The sequence below is a fragment of the Heloderma suspectum genome, chromosome 2 (genome assembly GCF_057233095.1).
Source record: "Heloderma suspectum isolate Gila_16-S chromosome 2, 16-S_ref, whole genome shotgun sequence".
Classification (NCBI taxonomy): Eukaryota; Metazoa; Chordata; class Lepidosauria; order Squamata; family Helodermatidae; genus Heloderma; species Heloderma suspectum.
Genome location: NC_139459.1, coordinates 2,167,933 through 2,185,243, shown reverse-complemented (window position 1 = coordinate 2,185,243; position 17,311 = coordinate 2,167,933). Strand labels below are relative to the sequence as shown.

Sequence of the window (17,311 nt, the reverse complement as noted above, 5' to 3'; positions counted from 1 at the left end):
ATCCAAGTCAGAGCATCCCTGACAGGTGGCTGTCCAGCCTCGCCTTGAACGCCCCCAGTGTGGGAGAGCCCATCACCTCCCTAGGTCATTGGCTCCATTGTCATACTGCTCTAACAGTCAGGAAGTTTCTCCTGATGTTCAGCCGGAATCTGGCTTCCTGTCACTTGAGCCCATGATTCTGTGTCCTGCAGTGTCCTCCAATCAGAGCTGCCTCGCTTGGGAGCTGGGGAGATGTGTAGCGCCAGAGCGTGAACTGTGCTCCCGCGTTCGAGGAGGGGGTGGAGCAGGGAGAGTGGGTGAGTGCGGATCATTGCGTTTTACTGCGAGAGCGTGTAGCCCGACACGGCCCTGACGTCCCTGCGAGGGTGGGCGCAATGCAGATTGGCCCAGGAACACCTAAAAGGGGTAGACTCTTCCAGAGAAGCTCTGTGGGTGACAACACCAGGCTACAAAAGTAATTCAGTATGTGGAACATGCTATCGTCCCTTAGAACAGGACACTCAGGGTGACTTTGAGATGGAAAACGAAATCAGGGAGGCCTCCAAATAAGGAAGAGCTGTAATGATGGGTGACTTCAGTTTCCCCCACATTGACTGGATAAATGCATGTTCCAGCCACGACAAAGCAGTTAAGAGCATAATCCTATGCACGTTTAGAGAGAGAAAAGGCCTACAACTCCCAGCATGCCCCAGTCAGCCATGCCTTTTGTAAGCTTTTTTTCTGTCTAAACATGCACAGGTTTGCACCTTACATTTCTCGATGCCCTAAATGACTATGCCCTAGAACAGTTGGTCATGGAACCGACCAGAGGGGAGGTGATCCTGGATTTAATCCTAATAGATGCTGTCCAGGACCCAGTGCAAGAAGTGAGTGTCGTTGAACCAAACAGTGACCACAGCGCTATATGATTATTTATTTATTTGTTTATTTATTTATTTATTTAAGTGGAACATTGCCAAGGAAGTGCAACAACATGGTCACATTTGAGGAAACTCCTCGAAAATGAGGAATGTAAAAGGGAAGTTGAAAGGGAGAGTCAAGAAAGTCAAATCTCTCTAGAACACTGGGGTTCACGCAAAACCAGGATAGAGGCTTAGCTAGAATGTATGCCACAGGTCAGGTCAGATACCACTAAGCCCAAGAGGTCCCCAACAGGGTTAACAAGCAGCGTCAAGGAAGCTATTAGAGAAAAGAAGGCTTCAGAAAATGGATGTCTCACCTAAATGAAGAAAACAAGAAGGACTTGCACAAAAGAAATACAAGCAAACAATAATGGATCCCCCCCGCGCAAAAAAGCGAGGGGAACGCCGCCAATAACACTGACACCAACAATGAAACATCCTGGCTGGCCACTGTGAGAATGGGAGGCTGCAGCAGGCAGGCCCTGGGCTGCTGGCGCGCAGCTCTCCTTGTGTTCTTGTGCTCTGGCTGTGCCGCCTGCAGCCTCGAATGATGCTGAGGGCAGGCCTGTCTCGACAGATGCACGTGCCAAGGCACCTTTCCACAGGGGCTTCTCGTCTGCTTGGACCACAGCAGCTTTGAGCTGCTGCATCTCTGGGCTGCAGACACCCAGAGGAGGAAGAAGCCGTTCTCCGCCTAGGAATCTGAAAGCCCTCTAGTCCCAGGCCGCTGGGGGACACGTGTTGCTAAGAGAGCGTGTGGGGGTGGTGGTGAGAGAGCAGCCGCCGCCAATCCATCCCTCTTGTTGGGTGCCCAGCCGGGGAAACGCTGAAGGTAGTCCAGGGTGCTTGATGCTGCCATGGCGCCACCCTAGTGCTCCACACTGGAGCTTATCTGGCTGAATAGACGGATACAGAGGCTGCCCCAGAAATCCCATGGGCCTTCGTTGCCCACACAAAATGCTCCACTGTGCCACAAAATATTTTTCCAGCAAGCTCATTCTGCAGGCTCTTGAAAGATCATCCAAAGAGCCACTAAGGTCTCCCAGTCAAATTTGCCATCTGCCTGAGGGGCTCAGAACTCAAAACCAAAGACTCAGGGGCAAAGCAAATGTTCCAGCTGAAAAAGCAGCCAGGGGTGGGTAGGTGGGCTATCATGATACCCTGCTGTGCCGGGGAGGAGAAGGCAACTGGAGAAACTGAAGGAAGTACAGCTCTGCCTTGACCCTGGGCCTCTGGTCTCGTGTTCAGAGCCCCTCGTGCAGATGGCAAATTTGACTGGGAGACTTGAGCGGGGAGAGCTCAGTCTCTTTTCTTTTTGCTTTAGAGTCTGGAGAGGGAACTGGGCAGGAGCGGGAGAAAGACCACATGTGAACAGAATGCTGGACTAGATGGACCCTAGGTCTGATAGAATCATAGAATCATGGAATAGTAAGGTTGGAAGGGGCCTACAAGGCCATCGAGTCCAACCCACTGCTCAATGCAGGAATCCAAGTCAGAGCATCACCGACAGATGGCTGTCCAGCCTCATCTTGAATGCCTCCAGTGTGGGAGAGCCCACCACCTCCCTAGGGAATTGGTTCCATTGTTGTATTGCTCTTACAGTCAGGAGGTTTTTCCTGATGTTCAGCCGGAATCTGGCTTCCTGTCACTTGAGCCCATGATTCCGTGTCCTGCACTCTGGGATGATGGAGAAGAGATCCTGGCCTTCCTCCCTGTGACAACCTTTCAAGGACTTGAAGAGCGCTATCCTGTCTCCCCTCAGTCTTCTCTTCTGAAGGCTAAACATGGCCAGTTCTTTCAGTCTCTCTTCATAGGGCTTTGTTTCCAGTCCCCTGATCATCTTTGTTGCCCTCTTCTGAACCCTCTCCAGCTTGGCTCTTCTGATGTTCTTATGTGTAACTAACCTGGAACTGTGGGCACAGGGCAAGCGATCTTAACGGTCATATCATCATAAAGATCATAAAGAGCTTCAGCTATGGGGCTGAAATATAGAAATGAATGGTCAATCCATAGATACACAGAGGTTGACTGTATGTGGTGTGGGTGAACTGAGCCAGGCCTCAGGACAGTGGGCCTTTATGACACGCCCTGGGCCACTGCCCTGGGCCCAGCAGGCACTGGGAGGAGGCAGCATGGAGTTTGGCTGCTGTGTGCACACAGAGCCACCTACCCGGAGAGCTCCAGCTCATGGACAGGAGTCAAGGAATCGAGATAAACATGGGGGCACGTCAGGACAGCAGCATGAGCTGCTGCTTTGCCTGCTGCTGGGACCCCAGCTTCCTTCTTGGCAGCAGTGTTGCCCTGTTTGTGTTGACCTGCCTTGCCCGGAAGATTGTGTATGGCCACTACCTGCGGAGGAGGAGAGGCCGCCGACTCTGGGGGAGAAGCCAGCTTCAGCCATCTGCACAGCCTTGGTCCAAAACGCAGCAGGTGAGTAGCTCAGCCGAGTTTATGACTTGGCCCAGCACAGAGCCACAACATCCCCAGCCCCGTCTTTACAACCACTTATGCCATTTAGAAACTTGGACTCTGCACCTCATCACGCACAGAAAAGTCTGAAGGCGAATCGGGGCCTTGGTGTCCCTCTAGCTCCAGCTGCAAAGTGCAAAGGCTGATTAAGGTGTGTGAAAAGGGGTGCCAGAGCAGCATGAATTGACCATGAACATGCCACAGACCTATCCAAGGAGAGGGAGACCTCAGTCAGATCAGCCTCTTGATCTCCCTCATCAAAGGTGACTTCCATTAGGAAAGTACTCTATTTTACTCCGTTCAGATGCAGTGCTAAACTGGGGTTCTGCTTTACGTGAATAACCTTGCTTGGACCTCAGGCTGACACACTCCCCTTTCCTTCTCTGGCACATACTGGAGGAGAAGGAAGGAGGCCTTTGTTTCTGTCTGTAAGCTAACTAGCATCCCTCATTACATTCGAACTTGTGGAACTCTGGTTAGTTTAAAGTAACTATGGTTAATGAACAAGCCAAGATCATAAAGCAGGATTTGATGCTGGATTGATAGAACTGTGGTTAGCTAACCGGAGCTTGAATGTAACAGAATAAACAACAAAGAGTCTTGTGGCACCTTAAAAACTAGCAAATTTATTCTGGCATAAGCTTTCATGGACACTGTCCGCTTCATCAGATGCATGAAGTGTTAACCTTCAGTTGGCAGATTTATATATGGATGCTGGGGGGTGGGGCGGGGTAGGATTGGGAAATGTCAACAGTGAAGTCAGAGGGAATCGAAATGCATGAAGTACACACAGTGAGAATTCATGACCTTAACAGTGTCCATTCACAAAATATTGTTAGGTGATAACACAGATATCATTGCCTTGGTGAACTGATGAACACATGTAGTGTGATGAAAAACCCTTGTCCTTGTTCAGACCCCAGGAAATGGAGTGGAATCATCTGGTGAATTGTTGTTCAGCAAGTTTGTATTGCAGACTGTCTTTGAAATTCCTTTGTCCAAAAATGGCTGCCTTAAGGTCAGTGACGGATTATCTTGGCAGGCTGAGGTATTCTCCCACTGAGTTTTGAACGTTGCCATTTCTGAGATTCGGTTTGCATCCATTTATCCTTTGGTGTACACACTGGCCTGTGTGTCCTACACTTCCTGCAGCTGGGCACTGCTTGCAAACGATGGCATATATCACCGCGGAAGAGGAGCAGGTGTATGAGCCTGATGGTGTGGGTGGCATTATTATCAGGCCCTCTGTAGTGTTGCCAGAGGAGACGGGGGAGCAGAGTTGGCATCCACGTCTGCCACAGGGTCTGATTCTTGGATCTGGATCTCTGTTGCGAGGTCTGTTGTGGCTGGTGAGCAACCTTTTGCGGCTGGGGGGATGTTTGTAAGCAAGCATAAGCCTGCCCCCTAAGGATGGGATACAGCGAAATGATAGGTTGTCGGGGGAACTGCAGGTGACAACAAGCGGCGTTCCATTGTTTGTGCTTCTGGCTCTGTCCTGTAGCACATGATTCCTGGGTACTAGTCTGGCCTGGTCAATCTGCTTTTTCACTTTGTTGGGTAGATACTGTAGTCTCCAGAATGCCTGGTTTAAATCCTTGACTCTCTTCTGACAATCTGAACCAATGAGGTTGTATCGTGGGGCTTGGCTGTAGACAATGGATTCTGTGGTGTGTTCTGGGTGGAAGCTGGAAGCATGTAAGTGTACGTAGTGGTCAGTTCATTTCCAGTATAAGGCAGTGCCTGTATGTCTATTATGTAGCTGCACAGGTGTGTCCAGAAAGTGAACATAACAGGGAGCTCAGGTTAGTTTAAAATCAAAAGCAGAAGTGTGGCATACGCCAGAGCAGGGGAGAGGAGCACATGAATTCAGAGCTCAAGGATGTTCATCTGCAAAATTCTCAACTATAGTTTAGTCAGAGTTATGTCTGAAAAGCCCCTGTGTGTCCTGCCTTTGGAACAGAGCCCATGTAACATTTGATCTTTGAACAGCACCAAGGCATTGCAGGTGTTTTAACAAGCACAACAACAACTCCTAGCCCAGTGGTCCACCATGGTGCTGCTTAATGAAGTGAGAGGAATCGGGCAAGCCAGCCTGGTGGCGCTGAGTGCCATGGCAATAAGAGGCTTTGCACGGCCATGCTTGGTGCACAGTTCTGACAAGAGCGAGGAATACACGCCCAGGGACATAGCGAGGTTTCTGTTGTGGCTTTGATCCAAAGAACAGTGTGGACCTCCCTGTGCAGCTGACACGAGCAGGCCACACAGCAAGCGCGCTGTCTGGAGAAGCCACGGCTTTGACCGAGGGACGCGCGGGAGGACTGCATCTCGGCTGGGGAGGGGGCACTCGGGGCGCCCTCTTCCGTCTGGGTCACTGCACTGCCTCCTTCCTTCCTGACAGGCTCACCCAAAGAGCAGCGACTGGCCCCAGGCGACCGCAGAGAAGAGAAAAGGTAATGTAATTTTTGTGAACCGCCCAGAGAGCTTCGGCTATTGGGCGGTAGAGAAATGAAACAAACAAGCAAACAAAGCAAGCAAGTGTGCTCTGGCGCCTGAGTCACAGGCAGTGGCACTGCTCCCCCAGCTGGCCCTGGCAACAGAATGGCTCGCCTATGCTGTCCCAGTCTCCTCACTATCCTGCACCCCTTTTAGGAGCTACCTTGGAACAAGAGGTGGTGCCGCCTAAGCCACAGCAGCTGCTCCAGCAGGCTTCCGCACTCCTGCTCCCACAACTGCCGGGGCCTTTCCGTAGCCCTCTTGTGCACCAGTGCGCAGCTCCTGCAGGTTCACCACATCCCCCTTGCAACACTGCCAAGGATACGTCTCCTCGCTGCTGTTCCACAGTCGAAGCACTGTGTAGACTTTGCAGGAGCAGGAGAGGAAGGAGCTAGCGGCAAGAGTGTGCATTTCTCGCTCCAGCACCCCCACCATTCCCTTGTCATGAGGGAAGGGAACTGGCTTCCTTGCTGGAGGACAAGAGGGCTGCCTCCTGCTTTGGGGTGGGAGGACTGCTAACAGCTTCCATCAGGGGTTCGTCTGGCCCCAGGCGGCAAATTTTATTGGTGCTCTCTCTTTTAATAATGTTTTTATAGAATTTTATCAGATACGTATTGCTTTTGTATTTGGGGATGTGTGTTTTTGCATATTTTTGTATTGTTTTTATCTTATATGCCGCCTTGAGGCTTCTACCCTTAAAGGCCGGCTAAAAATAATTTTAAATAAAACAAAACAAATCACAGCCTTTTCCCTTATAGACGAAGAAGAAGTGCTTGGCGGGACTCAAGATGGCGTCTCCCAGAGGACGAGCCAGGACTCTATCCGCCAGCTGCTGTGTGATGATACAGCCTGTGCCCTGTGTGCTCATGTAGCTGTGGAGGCCAGGAAAATGGCCCACTCCAGAGGACTGGGCCTCTGGTTCCACGCGACGCCAGTGCCCACAGTCCCCAGCATCCACCGCCTGGGGCACTCTAGCCTTTCAGAGATTTCTGAATTGCCAGCTCAGGTCCCTCTGCCACGGCGCACCAGTGAGCCTGGCCCTGCCTGTCACCGCTCCCATCTCGCTCCAGGAGCACCTCCTCCATCCAGCAAAAGAGCTCGTCTCAGACACCAGGGAGGCGGCTTCCCAAAGAAGCAGGAGGAAGAGAAGAAGAGGAGGAGGTCCCATTTGGCAGAGCAGACTAATGAGAAGGGTCCCCATAGTTCCTACAGCCGAGAGGAATGCATTTACTGCTCTGCTGACTGGGAAGGGCGAAGGAAAAGCCTCCGCTCCTCTACATCTAGCATACTTACAGTGTCTTTCAGCCATTCCTCTTCTTCGAGTCAGTCCAGCGCATCCCTTCACAGCTCGAAGGACATTGGCCACCATAAGCTGGCCATCCTTCTCCAGCAGGAAACCTACAAGTGGTCCCTGCAGATGGAGAGCGACATCTCTTCTAGGAGTGGCGGGGAGCATGCTGCTCAGGCTGAAGAGGAGTCCCTTCCCGGGAAGCGAACACACCAAGGGGCCATTCCCAGTAAACGCCGCAGGAGACGAGGGCAGTCAAGAAAGACCCCCAAGTCACTTGCAACCAGCCAGTCTCTGAGAACGGGACTGGCTGCTGTGGACACTCCCTTCCTGGGGGAGGCTGTCTGGGCAAGCTTAGAGTGGCATGTGCTCAGGAAGCGAGTTCAGCATGAGCTGGGCCTACCTTTGGCCCTCCTCAGATCACTCAGAGCCTTCCTGCCGCTAGCTCCAGAGTCATCCGCTCCTCGCAAGCCTGTGAGGAACGTTGCTGCAGTCACAAGGCCTCGGGCTCTCTCCTTCCTGCGGCCTGAGGCCTCCGGGATGAGACTCGAGCAACACCTAATGAGAATGGTACGCCTCAAGCGCTGGGGGCTGCCGCGGAGGGTTCAGGAGGCTGCCCGGCACATGCAGCCGGACGCGTATCCCGATGCAGGCGGCACGTGGCCTGCGCTCCAGGGAGTGAACCAGAGGTTTGCAAGGACTGGAAAGACACACCGACAAGCCAAGGACATGATCCTCAGCTCAGCCTGCACCTCTCCACCAAGGCTTCCCGCATCTGCAGAGCCTCCCCAGAAGATGGCTGCGTCAGAGGCAAGTCAAGTGCTGGACCGGGGATCCCTGCAGCGGCTGGACCGGCTGTGTCTCCAGGGGAAAGCAGGGCCCAAGGGGCTGGCTCACGGCCACCTGCATTTCAGGATGGCTCTTCGCACCCAGACCTCGGCCCAGGTACTTCCCAGTGCCTCCCGGCTGCCCCCCTGGATGTGCCCCACTGCTCCAGCATCCACTGATGCGGAGGGCCTGGAGTCCCATGTGCTCAGGAAGAGGCTGCAGCACCTGTGGGGCGTGCCCGTGCCGATACAGCGGTCCTTGCAGCCGTTCCTGACAGCTCCACCACCACCACCAGCCCGCCTTGTTCTCACGCGGCGCTTCCAGCTGGAAGAGAAGACACCGACCATCACCAGCCAGCTTTCTTTCGTCCTGCCGGAGACCAGGGAGCAGCTGGACCACCACATCAGGTGCCTGGCCGCAGAGAGGCGGTGGGGCCTTCCCAGGCGGGTGACGGAGTCTCTCCAGGTTTTCATGTCGGGGTCTCCCCCACCAACAAAAAAGCCCAAGGAGAGGAAGAGGATTCCTCTGTCCACTAAACTCAGGAGACCCAAAGTGAAAGAGCTTCCCTCTGAAAACGCCCCCACCCCCACAGAGAGACTTGCTGGCCCCTCAGGGACACCATCCCCACAGAGCCACTGGGACCCAAAGCCCCGAATTCTACAGAGGCACTTGGCCAAGAAAGCCCTTGAGATCCAACTGGACCTCTTTTCTCCCATGGTACGGGACTCACAGGAAATCAGCCACCGTGCTGGGAAATGCACCCTTCCCAAAGTCCTCCCACCTGGACTGAGAACTGTGCAGCAGCGATCCCAGGACCTTCTCTTTGTGGAGCAGGCTGGTCTGGATCGTGTCGGACTGAACATCACCCACAAAAACCTGGCCTACCGGTGGGGGTTGCCAACACTCTACAGGAAGTCCCTCACCCATTTCTTCCAGGAAATGGCACCACAGGCCTCCTGTCCCCGCTCACACACCACCAAAGCTGCCACGGTCAGCTTCACTGCCTCAGAGGTCCTGTTCATGGGAACACGGGTCTGGGATGAGCTGGAGTGGCACATCAAGAGGAAGCAGCTGCAACACCTCTGGGGGCTGCCAGGCCTGGTCCAGAGGTCCCTCCACCACCTTCTCCCCACTGTCCCCCAGCAGTACCACCAAAGGCCTGGGCAGGGGGATATGACCATTTCCCAAGAAAAATTCTTGTTCCTCGGCAGAGAAGCAAAGCAGAAGCTGGAGCGTAATGTGCAGGAAAGAGTCCTCTTCCAGCGATGGGGGCTGCCCAGGATGGTCCTGGAATCCCTGAGGCTGCTGTGTCCAGAGATGGGTCTTTGTTCCCTTGGGAGAACGGCCCGAAGGTCTCAGCTGGCACTGGCCAAGAGATGCTTTCCCAGAGTGCCCATCTGTGGATGTTTCCCAGGGGCTTCAGGCGTGAGCCACGGCAGTCCAGCCAGGAAGATGTGGGCTCAACTGGCCCCCCTGCTGGAGCCCAAGGACTTGGACAAGATGAAGGGCCACCTGGCAAAGAGATCTGTGGAGGTGCACTTAGGGGCCCTTCCACTACTTGTTGGACTCTCATGGCGGCTCACAGCTCTCTCCATGGGACAAACTCTCCCCAGGCTGATAACTCCTGGCCAAGGGCCCCTGCAGCCTCGCAGCTGTTTCCTGCCTTTTGCACGCACAGAAGACGTGGCCCAAGTGGAGATGGCCATCCACCGCAGCCATTTATCCTCCCTCTGGGGGCTGGGCATGCACTATGTGGAGGCCCTCCCTGTGGCGGTGCCCAAGCCATCCACTCCTCCTCTCGGGACCAGGCAGAGGGGCACTGAATGCTCAGGGGCATCTACACCATTCCTTCCCCAGCAGGCCAGAGATGTTTTGGAACTGCACATCAGGAAGAAGAGGCTGCAACATGGGTGGGGTCTTCCAGCATTCATCCAGAGGTCTCTGAAGGCCTTCATGCAAGCTTCCCCTTTGCTGCCTGCCATCCTAAAGGCTGAGACTCAGGTGGGCATCTTGCAGCAGGAGCTCACATTCCTTCCCTGGAGCATATACAGCCACCTGGAAATCCATGTGCAGAAGATGAAGTTGCATCGACATTGGGGTTTGCCCGGGAGGGTCCTAGAGTCCCTCAAGCTGATGTGCCCATGGTCCAGAAGTCATGTCTGTGGACAAAAAGTGGCAAGGTCTTCCTGTGCCCTGGTGGACTCCTACCACACCAGTCCTACAGAGCCCTGGGTTGTGGGTGCCGTGAGCATGAGGCCGAGCATCAGGAGGACAAAGGGGAACCTGCTGGCAGCTGCTTCCCCACCTCCAGTGTTGCTGTTGGTGGGGCCCAGTCACCTGAAGAAGATAAAGCTCCATCTGGCCAAGAAAGGTGTGGAGGAGCAGCTGGGCACCTTTCCAGCGATGGTCACATTGTCTCGGAGATGTGCATCACTTCCTGTGAGACAGCCCCTCCCCAGGCTGATCCCCCCTGGCCACAGGCCGCCACAACCGCGCAGCTGCCTCCTGCCCTTTAAGCAGACCGAGGATGTGCATAGGATTGAGCTGTCCATTCAGCGCAACCATCTGATGTCCCTCTGGGGGCTGGGCGCCTGCTACGTGGAGGCTCTGGGTCGGAGGATACCCAGACTGTCCTTGCAGCCTGTCAGACGGAGAACGGTGGCTACTTTTGTCTTTTCAGAAGTGAAGATTCTGTTCCTCCCCGAGCAGGAAAAGGACTTCTTAGAACAGCAGGCAAGGAAGAAAAGGGTCCAGCACATGTGGGGCTTCCCAGCCCTTGTCCAGAGGTCTCTGAGGGCTTTCATGCTCAGGCCTCCCTCGGCACCTGTCTGCCAAAAGACTACCATTGCTGTCTGCATACAGCAGCCGGAGCTCTCGTTCTTTTCTCCAGGCACCTGCCGGTACTTGGAGCTCCATGTTCAGACAAGGAAACTCCAGCAGCTGTGGGGATTACCTGGCAGAGTACTCGAGACCTTGAATATTTTTGTCCGTTCAGGTCTTTGGGGCAAGAGGGGAAAGGACAGAAGGCCACAAAGATCCCCCCTACCTCCTACTCAAGAAGCATTTTCATCCACAGGAGCCCTGGCTTTCACTGCAGAAATGCATGACCAGGTTAGAACAGGCACTGACATACAGCAAAGAGCCACAAAGGAGGGTCTTCGGCAGGAAAAGCCACATAATGGGGGCAGGAAGACATCCACTGAAGGAACCTTGAGTGCCAAAGAGGTGTCCACTGAACGCAGCGCAAGTCCAACAAGCAGCAATGGCAGGAAAGAGGCTCACACGTTCCGGAAGCATCCTGCTGAACATGCGGCGTCACATCTGACCTCCTGTGCCCACCTGGTTGCCAAGGGAAGCTCGATGATGCCTCAGAAAGGGAAGCCAGCTCTTCTCGGTGGGGATGTGTCTTCTCTCAGGAGGAGGCAGCCACAGAGCGACGGAAGGGGAGAGCGAGTCTGCCCACCTCAGCTCCTCATCACGGGAGAAGGCAAGCGCTCCAGTGCCTGCAAGGACGTTGACAAGAAAGTGTCCCTCATTGGCTCAATCCTGGAGAAGAAGTTGTACCTGCAGGAAGGGCTCCATGTCTGGCTGTGTGTCCAGCAGAGGCAGCGGGAAAGGAACGTGAAACAAGGCCGCAGGGGGGCTGGCCGTGACGAGGGACTGTGGCACACGGAGGAAATCAGAACTGCACCTCTCTGGGAGGCTGAGCGTGCTGTGAAAGGGGTCGCAGTGAAATGGGAAGAGGCCCAGTGCGGCTGTAGCCAAGTAGCTGACTTTGTTGGCCAAGCTGGCAAGGAATACCGAGCCCTGGATACAGGTCACCCTGAAAACAGACAGCATTTTCAGGCAGGCAGGGTGGAGTCCCGTATCAGAGTAGAGGACTCTTCTGTAGGTTCAGCTTCATCAGGACCCTCCAGGGTGAGCCTTGAGGGAGTAGACAGCTTACTGGCCCGGGGTAGAGCCAGCAGAGAGAGGAATGGGGGCAGAGACCAAGGGTCCGTGACAAAGGGAGGCGTGCAAAGCGCGGTCAACCAAGAAAGGCTGGCGGGAAGCAGAGGACAGAGAGCGAACAGCAAGGGGCAGAGGCCAAGCAGCCAAAGGCCGTGTGGCAAGGAGGGGAGGCTACGCTTCCAAAGGTCAAGCAGCAGGGAGCGAAAGTCAAGCAGCCAAAGGTCAAACAGCAAGGAACTGAGATCAAAAATCAGGGACTGGATATTCGGCAGCAGGAAAAGGAAAATGGAAAGCAAGCCACAAAGTTCAAGTAGCAGGCAAGGAAGACCAAGAAGCAGAGTGCAAAGCAATAGAAAGGGAGCCAGCCGCAGGGTAACGATCAAGTCATAGCAGCAACACTGAAGGTCCAGACTCAAGGAAGGGGGATCTGGGAGCAAGGAAGGGGAGACCAGAACAAAACTCTATATTCTTATCCGGACTGGTTATCATCCCTTTAGAACTGTCTTCTCTCAGTTCTTGAATTTATTACATAATAACCTTTCTTGGTCAGCTGTAACTTGTCAACTTATGCAACTTCTTGTTGTTGTAAGAAGTGACCAACCATTCCTCATGTTTGATCCTGCGATTGGTATGCTTCAAAATATCAGTAAAGTTGGTTAAAACTCTGGCTAGGTTCTGGTGGTTGGATTGTTTGGCCTATAACCTGCTGGGACCCTGGGCTGCCTCTCAGGGAGCCAAAGACCCAGGGCGCAACAAGACAGGAGACCAGCAAGAGGAAAGGTGCTCCCACAAACAATCACAAACGCATGGCTGCTCAGCCATGGAGCAGGAGCTTTCCTGGAACTTCTGTACAGCCTGCCTCTTTATGCTGATTTATATTGATCTTAATATATGTATATACTTTAGATATATTAAGAACTTAAGGAGAGCCCTGCTGGATCAGACCAAGGGTCCATCTCGCCCAGCATTCTGTTCATACAGTGGCCATCCAATTACCCACAGGAACCCACAAGCAGGACAGAAGTGCAACAGCCCCTCCTGCCCATGTTCCCCAGCAACTGGTGTACACAAGCATGCTGCCTCTGGTACTGGAGGTAGCACATAGCCATCAGAACTAGTAGCCACGGATAGCTTTTTACTCCAGCAATTTGTCCAACCCCCTTTCAAAGCCTTCCCACTTGGTGGCCATCACTACTTCCTGCAGTAGTGAATTCCATAGTTTAACTCTGTGCTGTGTGAAGAAGTCCTTCCTTTTATCTCCCTGAATCTCCCACCAATCAGCTTCACGGGATGCCCCGGGTTCTAGTATTTTGAGAGAGGGAGGAAAAAGTCTCCCTATCCACATTCCCCACACCATGCATAATTTTTTACACCTCTATCGTGTCTCCCCTCGCTCGCCTCTTTTCCTAGCTAAACAATCCCAGACTGAATGCATATGGGAAGCATATTATTATATTGTGTACATTCAGGTTCTCCCCCTTTCTTTTCTTTCTCAGTTCTAAGACTACAAGCAGGTAAGCAGTCACCAGGCCCAACAGGAAGAATTGTAGCCCACCAAGCATGAGATTACAAATACATATCCATAGGCATATGCCTGCATACACATTCCCTCCCTCCCTCCCCCACCCCACACACTTAGACCACTTCTCTCGGGTAGGGGTGTACGAGAATTTTGTTTCTGCATTTTGTTTCATGCAAACATGATCTATTCACAATCCTGAATGTAAAAATGAGCAGGAGTGTTTGTGGGGTTCTTTTGAGAAATGTTTGCAAACTCCCGAATTTGCGATCGCATGCAAAGAAAATTCTTTTTTAAAAAATGAGCACTTTAAAATGCACATTAATTTTTTTCATGCTTTATTTAATGGCAGGAATGACTGCACATGCACAGAATGAGCTGAAGAACAGGTTGAAAACTAAAACGGAAGTGAGACTAAATGTGCTTCAAAGTGATTTTCAGAGAATTTAGTCTAACTCCAAAACTGCTGGTTTTCCCATCTCTACACTCTGCCTTCTTTTTATTGAATCAAGAATTATACCACGGTGTTGCTTGTAAACTTTTTAGAACTGGAGTGTTGGAAAGAAAAGAGTAGAAAAGAAAGAGTCCCAACACTATTTAAAATTTAGTCCCAGGCTCCCAGCAGTATGCTGAACCAAGAAAAACCCCAACACCCAGAAAATATAAAAATCTTCACATCTGTCCCCCTATTTCAGTTCATTGTGCAAAAGTTTGCAACTATTTGTAAACGCTGACCTCATCTGAAGCAACAGTGGGTTGTAGCTTTGGGGTAGTGATTTGATCTTGCTGGATCTCCAAGGAGAAGGCGGCACCCAATACAATTTGACACAAATCTGACACCAGCTATTATACTACTTCTAATTCTTTGAACTGCTTTTGGAATAGCACCTTTACAGCCAATATCCTACCTGTTCTTACAGCTCCTTTTTGGGACCTGCAATTCCTCACACACAAAAATATGCGTGCGTGTGTTCCTATTTTTGAAGATACTTGGAGTGAGAAGTTTTGTGCCAGGACAAATTTACACCATCTAAGCGGAGAAATGCGCTTTCTGGGTGGTGTATTTAAAAAGCAATCTGATACACTGGCAACCTGGCGCCCTGCAAATGGGACCTGAAGTCCAAGGCATCTGAAGGGCACCGGGTCGCCTGCCTCTGCTATTCACCAGTTCTGCGAGGGGGGGGAGAGACGCGGCTGCTCCACCGGCGGAAGGGCTGCTGTATCCTGTGCGGTGCTTGTTAATTTGGTCATGTTTAACTTCAGACCCGACACGAATTGGGTTCTAAGCACCCCAGTGGGGAGCCAAGCTAAATCCAAACAGGCAAACATCACACCAACTAAAAGTAAATCGACATCCATTAAGGGCTTTATTTAAGGACATTACAAATAATAAGGACGGTGGCATGGTGGCTAGATGAGCATTGGAAACTTTCTCTATGATCACATTATTGACAGTGAAAGAGAATGTAATGTAAATACGAGATTAACCAAGAGGGTTACAGCTGACAGAGCCGGCAAGACAAATGCAGCGAGTGAGACAACAAACTGAGCTTCCAGCCTGGTTGTTATGACACCTCCTCCTGCTGAACCCTCCCACATTCCCCTTGCATTGCAAAACTGACCTCAACGTGCCAAAATTGGTAACTCCCTCCTACCTCCTCCTGCACATTAAAAAGGTAAAACGGTAAAGGTGTCCCCAACCAGTCGTGTCCAACTCTAGGGTGCGGTGCTCATCCCCGTTTCTAAGCTGAAGAGCCAGCGCTGTCCGAAGACGCTTCCGTGGTCATGTGGCCAGCATGACTGAACACCGAGGTGCACGGAACGCTGTTACCTTTCCTGCCGAAGCGGTGCCTATTTATCTACTTGCAATTTCTTGCTTTCGAACTGCTAGGTTGGCAGGAGCTGGGACTGAAGACGGGAGCTCACTCCATCACATGGCACTCGGATCTCGAACTGCTGTCCTGCCGACCTTCCGGTCTGCAGTTCAGCGTCTTAACCACTAAGCCACCGTGGCCTGTACATTACGCCAATACAAAAAATGAAACGAGGGCATTACCAAGTCCCTCTAGGCATGTCAAATTACTTACAGGCTCTGAAGTCTAAGAGTGTGATGAGGTCCAGCGTGACCCACATCCTTGGGTTCATTGGTAGAGGCAGGCGAAGCAGCGAGAGTGGAGCGAGGCTGCAGCCCACCAGAAGCATGGGCTCTCGTGATGTGGGCTTTTATACACTTGTTCTGGCCAGAGGTGGGGGCTCCAAGGAGTGATGAGACCACCATCTTCCAGTAAAAACTGCGTGTGTGGGTGGCGAGATGACCCACTCACCAAGCAGAAGCAAGGTTTTATGTGCCCCCTCCAATAATATGGTATTTCATGCCCACATGGTTTGGGGAAGTTTTAGAAACTGCATAAAAGGGCTGACCAGCGGCTTGGGCACATTGTCTGGATTGCATCTCTCTCACACATCCTCTTTGAACCCACAGTCATCTTCGGTCACCCCACACACACACCTCTGGAGTGTTGCTCACTGTTATGATGCCCCCCCCCCGCCTGACAGGTGTCAAGAAAGGACATTTTCTTTCCTGCACGTGTACAACGCGGGACGTGTGACACTGGTTTCCATCCCCCATAGTGGGCATCTGCACATGCGCAGTTCTTCTGTTCTTTCGCTGGTTCTCTGCCAGCACAGTTTACCGTGGCCTTGATCTTGCTCTGCAAAGCTGCTTGCAGAAACTGCTGCATGTTTTCCTCTTCTTTCAAGGCCAGTCCTGTGAGGTCTTAGTCAGAGATACTATCATGCCATAACATCAATTAGCACAGGATCAAAATTTCAAGGGCTTCCTGCCAATGGGTCCAGGGTCTGGAATATAAGTATGGAGTCTTCTTAAATACGAATCTGGGGTCTTTTAGGGGGGTTCTTGTCGGTCTCCCCAAAACCCTCATTGATACCAGTCCAGATCAAATTAGCCATCTTCAGTTTGATGTAGCCTCTTCAGTGTGTTGTTAGCAAACTTATTTAACTTTTTCAGCACCAGATTAACAGTGCTCAGCCCAAGAGGAGGGGGATACAGAAAATCCCCAAATGGTGTAAAAATGGCAGACACACCCACAGCATCCCTGGAAATACTGCCACACCTCACCAGTCAGGGACTGTGCCAGAGATAAAAATGTAAGAGGAGCCCTGCTGGATCTGACTCACGGGGGCCTCCCTAGTACAGCATCCTGTTCCCACAGTGGCCAACTGGAGACCCCCGTGGGAAGCCCACCAGCAGGACAGCACAATGATAGCACCCTCCCACCCATGTTCCACAGCAGTTCATATATGGAGGCATGCTGCCCTCTGGATACTGAAGGTCATCTACAGCCATCATGATTATTGGCCCTTGGTAGGCTTGTCCACCATGAGTGATGCCCACACAGAAGGAACCAATGAATTCAGGATCAGAATACATCCTCAGCACACACCCCTGCATCACCATTTATGTCCGTACTGTTTAGAAGCCAGAACTGGAGCAGCTGCCATAAGGGACGCTGCACCAGTGCCCCTGCTGTCTGTTGAGCCATTGACCAAGGCACAGGAGCCCTGTTGGGCTGATTGGCTGGCAACCCCAGGCATGTGTCTGTTCTTTTCACAATGGTCTCCATCCTGGATGCTGTTCGGCAAAAGCGATGACTTTGCCACGTGCTACTCGCTCGATGCTAGGGAGGGGCAGAGAGGGTGCCTTCCGCCGCCCTAGGATGGCCCGGCGCCCCGGCCCAGCTGCAGTAGCGGCCTACACGGCGAGGCGGCAGCGCAGTCCAGCGGCCGCCACCCCACAGAACGCTCCAAGCGCGCGGCTTGCGCCCATGAAGGCCGGCGGCG

The 17,311-nt window shown here is 52.5% G+C and overlaps 1 protein-coding gene and 1 long non-coding RNA gene across 2 annotated transcripts in view; both read left to right on the top strand.

Annotated features, from left to right (window-relative positions):
• The window catches only part of LOC146351847 (uncharacterized), a 1,244,848-nt gene that overhangs the window by 563,880 nt on the left and 663,657 nt on the right, over window positions 1-17,311 (top strand). The gene's annotated exons all lie outside the window — the stretch shown is intronic.
• Window positions 4,544-15,716, top strand: LOC146351854 (uncharacterized). Its single transcript, XM_084832666.1, has 5 exons — window positions 4,544-4,720; window positions 5,770-5,821; window positions 6,021-6,152; window positions 6,623-11,898; window positions 15,540-15,716. Exons 1-5 carry the CDS (start codon window positions 4,544-4,546, stop codon window positions 15,714-15,716), a joined length of 5,814 nt encoding a protein of 1,937 aa, XP_084688792.1.

Coding starts and splice junctions, on each gene's coding strand:
- LOC146351854 (XM_084832666.1), top strand. CDS start 4,544: ATGGCATATATCACCGCGGAAGAGGAGCAGGTGTATGAGCCTGATGGT. Junction 4,721..5,769: donor TGCGAGGTCTGTTGTGGCTG/GTGAGCAACCTT, acceptor CCTTCCTGACAG/GCTCACCCAAAGAGCAGCGA. Junction 5,822..6,020: donor GACCGCAGAGAAGAGAAAAG/GTAATGTAATTT, acceptor CACCCCTTTTAG/GAGCTACCTTGGAACAAGAG.